This window comes from Octopus bimaculoides, chromosome 27 (assembly GCF_046866305.1).
Source record: "Octopus bimaculoides isolate indiv1 chromosome 27, ASM4686630v1, whole genome shotgun sequence".
Lineage (NCBI taxonomy): Eukaryota > Metazoa > Mollusca > Cephalopoda > Octopoda > Octopodidae > Octopus > Octopus bimaculoides.
The window spans coordinates 128,235-139,113 of record NC_142954.1 but is presented as its reverse complement, the minus strand read 5'-3'; the positions used below and the strand labels follow the sequence as shown (position 1 = coordinate 139,113).

Sequence of the window (10,879 nt, the reverse complement as noted above, 5' to 3'; positions counted from 1 at the left end):
ATATATATGCCCCCTTTCCCCCTCCAAAGAAAAAATCGGCAAATTAACCCCTAGATCTTCCTTGAGTTGAGTCTTTACATGTGGAACTGGACTTGCTGCTCTTATATCTTCAGTTTAAATCTTGTGCAGCTGTTTTCTTGTGTATTTCAACAGTTCACTTAATTCTGTGCACCTAAGTTCACTTAGATGTCTGGAATGGGAATGTTAGCAGTGAGAGACTAGTTTCCTATCCAGAAGAAGAATTTCTCTCTCGTTTTGTTAACACTGTGTAAATGAAACTAAGTTCTACACCCATAACAGACTTTCAGCGCTATTGAAAGCATTTACATTTTCAATATTTCTTCATGCAAATTATCAAAATGATAATGACCACAATGACAATGACGATGATGATGTTGATGAGAATGGCAGCAGTGATGATGATAAAATACCTCAATATTTAATCTGACATCCAGATTATACTTTTGCGTTAGCAACTTCCAAAGGGGTATTTTAGTATTTTCAGCAAAATGTATTAAAATATACATTTCTCTTTTTCTTTTATGAGATTGGATGTTGCGAAAATAAATGAATAATTTATAATTATTTCTTCCAGAGGTTTCTATAAAGACATTACTGTGTTGTAGCAGCATTGCAGTTATCTGTGTGTATTTCTAGATATGTGTGATCAAAGAAACTGTTGCTGGTCTATGTTGGCAAGAATTATTAAATCAAACTTGTTGTAAGAAGTGGATAAGTCCATTGTTTCAGACAGAGGCATTCTTTGGGGAAAAATTGACAGGAAAGAAATTAATGGGGCAGCAGAGTTTTACATCCTCTGTGTAATCAATTTAACTACTCCTGGATATGAGTATAAAAACTGTATTCCTCTGCCAAGCCATGTTGAGCCAGTGTAGCAGAGTAGGTTCATCAGACCAGTATGATCTCAAGCTCAACTTCACAGTCTCCACACGAGACTGTGGTTAGTGAAGAGAACCATGCTGAGGCTTTCATTCTACACTGGACTGAACATGGGCAATCCAATCCAACATATGACCTGTTTAATCTAACATCTGCAGTATGTAGAGGAGATTAAGTGTCCATCATATTCATCAACATTTAGCATCTGTCTTCCAGATATGTGCTGGTTAGTTTAACAGGATCTACTGTGTTGAGCTCCAATGTCCTCTTTGGCATAGTTTCTAAAGTTGGATGCCGTTTCTAACACCAACCACTTTACAGAGTGTACTGAATGCAGCATGTTCATGTCACCAGCACTTGTGAGCTACTTGACAATCTCACAAGACAAGCCTCTTAGCTGGGGTAGCCATGTGACTCCTCCTCCTCCTCTTCTGTTCCTGGTCCTCTATCATATTTTAGCCTCTCAACACTTAACGCAAAGCCAGGATTTTATCTTGCAAGTTACTTGATGACTTATGTGTGCTGGTAACACCAAAAAGCTCTGTGCACACTTCTGTCAAACTGTCCAACCCATGCCAGCATGGAATATGGACGTTAAATGATATTGAACAAAGTCATCACTATATTTTGATGATGGTGGTATATGTATGGTGTAGGTGGATTCTTATCAGCTCACCCTAGGGACACTAACTAAAGAAAAATGACCCCTACTGTTTCTTAAAAACCTGGGGCTAAAAACTACAATTCAGATCAACCTTATTGCCAACTTAAGATTACTTCGTATAAACACACACACACACACACACACACACACATGTACAATGTTGATGTCACAACTCTTTTTCAGGACTTTCTTCTCTTTACTACAGCAGCGTTTCCCTCCACACCATTTCTATCCGCGTTTCTTTTAATAGAAACATAATAAAGCTATTCATATCCAACTACATCCAGCTTAGTGCAGAGTATCACCTCTTTTGATATAGTAAAACTCAAGAGACATGGAATGCGCCAAAATTGCAATAATTACCACACTATTGCTTGATAACCAACACATTGTCCCATTAACTCATGGTACCTTAAGAAGAATACTATCTATTCTTAATAAGCCGACGGTGCGCACACCATTCCATCATTCTGTGTCTTGAACTGCTGCATAACTCACTAATATTCCAATATTCTTCTAATATTAATTCACGAGTGAGGATTTCATTTTGAGGAACAATAAGTTGTTGTGCAGCCGGTCTTCCACGAGGCATTTTCGATCTCTCAACCGCTGGTACTCTGATATTCAATCACTTGTGTGATTTATTTATAAACAAAGTAGTCCGGATAACTGCTAAGACGTTCAGTTACTTCCCTTGAATATTTTTATTTATTTTTTACCCACCTCCTAAACTTAAAGATTACCCAAAACGTAAACAATGTCTCCGAGCAGCACATGGTATCACCATAACTTGAAAAGAAGTTTAGAATCTTCCACTGCCTTGGAAATACCCATCTCTCTTTGGAAAAACTAGATAAGTATCTTTGTGTTCTTTTTTTTCTGTCGTTTATTGAAAGCTTATTATTCTTAGGGAAAATAGAAGGTTAAATGTACATAAGGTGTTTTCTGTTTTGCTTTTGACTTACGAGATTATTGTAGAGAGGTTTAACTTTCATTATTCCTGATTTAAGAGAATTTCTTTCTTTAGTTACAGATATATAACTGTTTGTTCCTTTATTTATTTATTTTTCCCTATCCAAGTCGAATCCTTCTCTAGAGTTTGCATAACTTCTCTCTCTCGCTCTCTTCTCCATCATACCGTCTTTTTTCCCCTTTCTCTATTGCTTCTCTCTAAATACGTAGATACACTCTCGATCTTTTTACTTTATTCCATCATCCCATAATTCTTCTCTCAGACCCTTAATCTCTCTTCTACTGTTCTCTCTTTTTCTCTCTCTTTCTCTTTACTTTTCTCCATCGCACCGTCCTTCTCTCAGCCTCTCAAGCTCCCTAAATACAGTATATATATGTAGGTGTGTGTTTTGTGTATATATATACTCTCGGATCACAACATGGTAGAGCTGACCATGTACGGACCAAAGGAAACCATGGACATGCAGCCTACAAGAAACTCTCAGAATCTTTCCAATTTGAACTTCCATAAGGCAAACTGGAAACAAATTGAGAAAGAGATCCTCAAACAAAACTGGCCTAAATGTCTCTCCTCACCGGACATCATCACCATCATTATCATCATCATTTAACACCTGTTTTCCATGCTGACATGGATTGGACAGTTTGACAGGAGCTGGCCTGCTGGAGAACTGTACCAGGCTCCGATTGTCTGTTTTGGTATGGTTTCTACAACTGGATGTCAACCACTCTAGAGTGTACTGAATGCTTTTCACGTGGCACCAGCTCTGGTTCTAATTCAGTGAAGGAACCTCCTCCTCCAAAAAAAGGTTTACATCCCAGCTCAACCAATTGTGTATGGTTTAGCGGTTAGGGTGTTTGGTTTGCATTTGCAAGATCATGAGTTCAATTCTCAGCAGCATTTAGTGTCCTTGAGCAAGAATTATTATTTCAAATTGCTCCAGTTCACTCAGCTGGAAAAAGTGAGTTGTACCTGTATCTCAAAGGACTGGTCTTGTCACACTGAATCTCCCTGAGAACTATGTCATGGGCACGTGTGTTTGGGGACTGCTCAGTCCCTTGCCGATAATTTCACAAGCAGAATGTTCTGTTGATCAGATCAATCGGAACACTCATCATCATAACCAACAGAGTGCCAGCTACTCAGCGGACACAATAAGAAGGAAGAGATTTACTCAATCAGTTCTGACCTGGGGCTAAACAACAACAGCAATAACACAACAAAACAAACTCTTCCCCATCAAAAAACAAATAGAAAACAAATAACAGCAATAAATTAATATTTGTAGAATAAATGCTGCCAAATTTTATATAATATTTATAATAGGATTCCATTTATGTCGGATCAACAGTGGTAAAATATTCTCAATCTTCACAGACATGGCCTGGGATTTTCTCACATACCCGTGTCGTCATAAATAACTCCTTTTGCTGCAAGAGAGATGAATAATAATTGGTTTCCATGGCATATAATTTTCCCACATGGATACGACGCTGGTCCATCAAAGGATTACTCATTTTTGCCAGCTGAGTGGACTGGATCAACATGAAATGAAGCATTTTGCTCAAGAACACAACACATTGCCCAGTCCAGGAATCGAAACCACAATCTTCCAATTATGAGTCCAACATCCTAACCACTAAGCCATGCACCTGCACTCTAATTACAGGTACCTCATACTGACTCGTAACTTGAATAATACAAGTATTAATAAACTTGTATCATTTATATTAATGTCCAGACACCTGTAATTCATTGAACTATTTAAGCAAATTAGAAATTTAATTTAGAGGCAGGATGGCAAGTTGGCTAAATTGTTAGCATGCTGAGCAAAATGTTTAACAGTGTTTTATCTGTCTTTACATTCTGAGTTCAAATTCCACCAAGGTCAGCTTTGCCTTTCAGCCTTTCTAGGTCATTGAAATAAATACCAGGTGGGCACTGGGGTCGATACTAGCCCTGTGATATTATAATTTTCTTTGAGTTATAATTTCTTATAGTTAAATCATTTTAAATTCTACATATTTCCAACGAACATAATAACACAAAGACAGAGCAAAAAACAAACAAGTGAAAGAACTAACCTCTTCAGTTGGGAGACAGGGACCAAAAGCCTCAATAAGGAGGGGTTCAGCCATGACAGATGTTCGGTAATCGCTGAATGAGAGTCTGGCATCATGATCGACATCCTGCGTCAGCAGAGGAAGATGAACAATGAGATAAAAGGTTAAAATCGAAGACAATAACAAAAATAAATATTCAAATAAAATTATGATGAAGCGGTATCAAAAAGTTTCCGGAACTAGTTATGTTTCTTAAAAAATAACTTATTTCCCTAAGTTTTAACATCATCTCCTTTGAAATAGTCCCCTTGTGCAGCAATACACTGGTCCCAGCATTCCTGCCATTTTTGGAATCCAGCCTGGAAGTAGTTTTCTTTAAGAAAGTCAAGGAGCTTCTGTGATTCACTCTGGACCTCAACAATGGTGTTAAAATAGTGACCTTTAAGCTGCATTTCCATCTTGGAGAAGAAATGGAGGTTTGCAGATATTAAATCTGGAAAATAGGGCAGGTGCAGAAGCAATACCATGTTGTTTTTGGTGAGAAACTCACAAGTGAGGAGAGCTTGGTGACAGGGTGCATCATCATCATCATCATGATGAAGAATCCAACACTTGATGCTCCAAACATCCGGTTGCTTTCACCAAATCTCCTCACTCAGATGCTTCAAAACTTCGCAGTAGAACTCTCGATTGACAGTCTGGCCCTGGAGAATGAATTCTCAATACACAATACCACAGATGTCAAAAAAACAAAAACTATGAGCATCCTCTTGATTGAGTTGTGGCTCTGTTGCGCCTTCTTCATTCGTGGAGACGAAGGACTATTTTATTGTCATGACTCTCCCCTTGTTTCTTTCTCTGTTCCTTTCTGTGGAAGAGCGTAGGCTCCAAACGTGAAGGACTTTCTCAATTCCCGAGTGTTATACTAATACATCTGTTTGTGTATACTAATACATCTGTTTTCTACTACACCACCTGTCTTCGTCTTTTGTTTTTTCTTTGTGAATTATCCCTATATATATATATATATATATATATATATATATATATAAATGTGAGTGTGTGTGCCTTTGTGTCTGTGTTTGTCTCCCACCTCAACTTGGCAACCAGTGTTTGTGTACTGACATACCCATAAGCTAGCAGTTCAGCAAAAGAAACTGATAGAATAAGTACCAGGTTTTTAACAAAAATGTACTGGAGTCGATTCATTCAGCTAAAGATTCTTCGAGGCGAGGCCCCAGCATGGCCACACTCTAATGACTGAAAGAAGTAAAAGATAAAAGATAAACAATAGCAATAGTGTATTTACCATTTTCTTCAGCACCATATCAACCAGGTCCTTGATTCCTTCGTCGGGATCTTCTTCTGTTGGTTGCTAGGGAATTCGAGACAGAAATGCAAATACTGAACAGAAGAAAAAAAAAACAAACTTTGCATGGTTGAGATTGCAATAAATTGCAAACCTCTCCATTTCGAACATCTAGTTCTTATTCTCTCGTCTATATTCACATGTAAAGGTGTGTGGCCTAGTGGTTACGAAGTTGCATTCACAATCGTTAGATCGTAGGTTCAATTCCCTGACAGTGGTGCATTATGTTCTTGAGCAAAACACTTTGTTTCATGTTGCTCCAGTCCCCCTTTTGATTGAAAGAGGAATGTTGGCCTCCTCACCTAGCCAGTGGGGGGAGGGGGCATCATTTAAAGGCTAAAACAAAGCAAAAACGCATTGTGACTAACATCTGATAGCCTGGTCGGTCACCTGATCACGTGATATTCACAATGTACCAGTTTGTTTATGTATGTATATATTCTAATGATGATGATAGTAACTATGACAATAACAATGGCTGCAGTGATGGTGACACTGACAATGATGACAACAGCAACAACCAGGAATTGAAACATCATCTCTGACATATGTATGTGTGTATGTCTGTATCTCCATTTAGTGTTAATTGTTGAGAAAAAGAATACTCAGTGACAGAGTAGAGATTAATAATACACACACACACACACACACACACACACAATTAAATCACCAACAAGACATTGCACTGTTATGCACACATAATACATTTGGATATATAACTTATTGTCCCGTGCATATAATGGAGAATCTTGCTTTCTCATCCATGCTGCTCAAATCAAACCAAACCGAAAAACTAACCTTGATTAAACAGTTCTTCAGCATTTGAAACATTTCTTCTCGGGAAATATAACCATCACCGTTGAGGTCATACACATCGAAACAATCTGATGAAAAGCAGTAAAGAACACAGCGTAAGGTATTAGTACACTCTATAAAGTGGTTGGCATTTGGAAGGACATCGAGCTGCTGAGATCATGCCAAAACAGACAATTGGAGCATGGTGTAGATCTCTGGCATGCCCGCTCCTGTCAAACCATGCAACTCATGCCAGCATGGAAAACAGACGTTAAACAACAGTGGTAATGATGACAATAACAAGAAAGTCTCTCTGATTTTAGAATATGTTCACAAGAGGAGACCTGAAGGATTGGTGACTGAAGGGTTGGTGAAACAATGTCTTAGAAAACCTGCCCAACTCAAGCCAGAATGGAAAAAATGGGCGTAAAACAATTATCTTTTACCTTTTTCTTGTTCCAGTCATTAGACTGCGATCATGCTGGGGCACAGCTTGAAGTGCCCCAGCTTATTTTCAAGCCTGATACTTATTCTATCAGTATCTTTTGCTGAACTGTTAAGTTACAGGAATGTAAACACACCAACACTGGTTGTCGAGTGGTGGTAGGGGAAAAACACAGACACAAAGACACCCAGGATGAAAATGAAAAAGAAAACCACTTACAGGCCATCTTCTCTTCATTATTTCCTCTGAGAAAAACAGACAATCCACCTATCCATTCCTCAATGCAGATCCAGCTGTCATTATCTTTATCAAATGCCCTGAAAACTAAGAGAGGGCCATCATATGAGTTATGGTTATTCATGTGTGATGAATAAAACAGAGGAAATGTAATCAACAACTGATAAACAAATTAAGGTGGCAAAGCTGGTAGAAGCATTAGCACATTGGGGGTAAATGCTCAACGGCATTTCTCCTGACTCTATATTCTGGCCTTGTCCCAAAATTTGAAATTATTATTGTATTTGAGTTTAAAGAAGTAGCAAGGTGGCAGAATTGTTAGAATGCTGGACAAAATGCTTAGCAACATTTCATCCATTTTTATGATTAGAGTTCAAATTCCTCCAAGATCAACTTTGCCTTTCATTCTTTCGGGGATCAATAAAATAAGGACTAGTTTAAGCACCGGGGTTGATGAAATTATGTAGCCCTCTCCTCAAAAACCGTTGGCCTTGTGCCAAAATAAGAAAAGGATATTTCAGTTTAAAGACATACAATCTGTCACAGCAGCCATAAGACTCAGATTTCACATACCTCGATCCATTAAAATGTCGTTAGTCATTCCAAATATATACAACAGAATATCCCGGAACCTGATCCTGTCTAGTTTTTTGTCTGTGTAGTGTTGGTACATCTTAATAAGGTGATTTGTTTCATAGCGTGAAACTGGAAAGATAAACAGAAAATGTTTAACTCTCAGAGGGTCAAACAGAAGAGTTTGATATAACAACAAACCAATAAGAGAGCACTTATGTATTCAAACAGCCTACTAGAAATAGCAGTCAAATTTCCTCTCAAATCACACTTCATCATATTAAAAGCAGGAAGACCATTGCGTCAATTAAAAATCAGTTGTTGATCAATTCTTATACACTGTGGTGTACATCTATAGCCAGGTCACTAATATGTCTCTGAATCCATTATAGGTCAGTTGTTATAGACCAGTGGTTCCCCACAAAGGTCCCTATAAGATTTTGCTGTTGAAATTTATCTGCAACAAATCAGTTACACTTCTACAATGCACAAAAGATTTCAACAATTTTTTTAATACAATTCTTAATAATAACTGGCTCTCTGTGAGTCCCTATGATCAGGGTTCCAGTTGAGCCAAAGAATGGAACAGCCTACTCATGAAATTAATGTGCAAGTGGCTGATTATAGAGACGGAGATTGAAGTGGACACACAGTGAATATGAGTTTGGAAGGGAGGGTGAAGGAAATAGGAATGGGTCTGGAAAGGGGGAGGCGACAAGGGACAACATTAGGGATATAATGTGAAGCACAGCGGGGGTAAATGGTACCATTTACAACACCTGAGCATGCATGTGTGTGTGTGTGTGTGTGTGTGTGTTAACTTACAGTGACTTATCTTGGCAAGTTCAACAATTGGTTTCATCTTGGTTTGTTCTCTTTCCCACTCTCTATTTCTGTTCCTCTCCTCTTCCTCCCTTTCTCTTTATCTGTAAAGTAGAAAGAATAACTCAATTGTACATTTGCCCTGCGTTATGGCCTTCTGTATTGTCACATTTTCACTTCTTGCTACAGGTCACATGTAGGCGCCCAAGTGTGTTCTTCCTGAATCAGGTTGTATTAACCATATTGTCATCGATTCAAATAGAGAGACAAACAGACAAACATATAGATTAATTGATACATAGACAGACAGACAGACAGCAGATAGAGATGAATAAACGGATAGGGATAGATAGAGAGACAAATAAATAAATGGCTGGAAAAGTTTTACAATTATTTAAGGCAAACACAAGTAAAACGCAAATTCTTTTCACTTTAATGTTTTTGTTTATATTTAATTTCGATTTGCAGATGTTTGTCAGTTCTCTACAATCTCTTTAAAGTAAACAAGATCAACATTTTTAATTCGGGAGGGAGGTGAAATCTGAATTTTTTTTTTTTTTTTTTTTTTGCATATTCGTAATCTCCAACATCTAAAACGTAGGAATCCGAAAAAATATTTTCCAAAAAATGCACTTTTCCAGAAGAGGTGCGAAACTGCATTAGCCCCCTGTTTTGTCCAATTTTCTAATTTAATTTTGTAAAACGGTAACTGTAGAAGATTGTAAGCGGTCACAAGCAGATTTCACTCAATTCGTACGTATGGCAAACATTCTACTTCTCTATTCTTTAAGAAGAAAACATGTTAGATAATATATTTTGCAATGAAGTGAACCTTACTACGAGGTGGGTGCGGGAAAGTTCCTAGCTTTAAGGGTGTCACGAAAGACCTGACCGAAGGCCCAAACTTCCGAGTTCTTTTACAGGGCTTAGAAAAATTGAAGGTCCGCTGCAATAAGTCTCTGCATCTGAGAGGGGGATATGTGGAATGAAATCATAATTAACTGATCCTCCTAACTTATCAGCGCCCCTTCGCAGTCATGACCCGTAGAATGCTTCTGATCATAGATCGGCTGAATGAAGACAAACCTGGGGTTAAACAACATGAAACAATAAAGACCTAAAGCAATTATGTAAAAATACAATGACTAATAAATAAATAAACATATACGTAGAGAAGAAAGAAAGATTTATACCGCAAATAATAAATTTCTTTGCCTCTAATGGCCTTCACTTGTAAGTTCTGTGACACCGTAATTGTTTTAACGTTTTTGTTGCTAGGCAACAACTAAACGATCGTCAAAACATAATACGTTTATGAGTTATTCATTTATTTTAATACAACTCTGGCTTCAGCTGTTGTCAGCGAAAGCCTGAGTATATATTTTCTCCTGCAGTCTCGTGTCAAGCAATAATTACCCCACGAGTGGAATTTGGTAGACAGAAACAGGACAAAATCCGTCGAGCGGACGGGTTGGCAGAATCCTTCGGGTGTCGGACGTAAAAATACCTTATTTATCCATTCCAGGTTATTTACGTTCTGAATTTAAATGCCGCCGTTGCCTGTTTTGTGTGGTAGATTTAATCCATCGTCTGGTTTAATCCCACTAGGCAGTCCTCGGAGGAGGTCGCCCAGTCCTCGAGGGTATAACTTACAGTTTGGTCCTCCACTGACTTTGTTTCCTCACAACTTTTTGGAAAAAAGTATATTTTCAATGAAATTTCAAAGATATATGTAATCGAGTGTGTTTCTTGGCTGCAGGAGATAATGTTATCGAGATATTATGTTAATAATATATATGTTATCCGTTTTTTTTCTCTCCCGGTTTTGGATTTGGATTTTTAATGTGGTTTCGTATTTTCGTATATAAAGGATAAAGACCCCTTCGGTCATGAATGACCATGGGAGTGCACCTAGAAAGTTCTCTTCTGAGGCACAAGCCTGGGAAAGGTTGTTTATGGAAGACTAGCAGTCACCCATGCATACAAGACTCCCCCTCTCCATGCCTCCGATGTTATCCAAGGGAAAGGCAAAGGGGCC

The 10,879-nt window shown here is 38.1% G+C and overlaps 1 protein-coding gene across 2 annotated transcripts; it reads right to left on the bottom strand.

Moving 5' to 3' along the window:
• Nucleotides 1-48: 48 nt before the first annotated feature.
• On the bottom strand, nucleotides 49-10,170 carry LOC106875643 (calaxin). Of its 2 annotated transcripts, none has more exons than XM_089343216.1 (8): nucleotides 10,035-10,170; nucleotides 8,845-8,945; nucleotides 8,020-8,151; nucleotides 7,429-7,533; nucleotides 6,768-6,853; nucleotides 5,910-5,975; nucleotides 4,622-4,726; nucleotides 49-190 (listed from the first exon to the last, which is right to left on the bottom strand). In XM_089343216.1, the coding sequence occupies exons 2-8, from the start codon at nucleotides 8,879-8,881 to the stop codon at nucleotides 179-181; spliced, it is 543 nt and encodes a 180-aa protein (XP_089199342.1). In that variant the 5' UTR covers nucleotides 8,882-8,945; nucleotides 10,035-10,170; the 3' UTR covers nucleotides 49-178. The 2 variants fall into 2 exon arrangements, with proteins under 2 accessions (XP_089199342.1, XP_014779359.1); XM_014923873.3 differs by lacking the exon at nucleotides 49-190 and adding an exon at nucleotides 3,800-3,967.
• Between the last annotated feature and the right edge of the window lie 709 nt (nucleotides 10,171-10,879).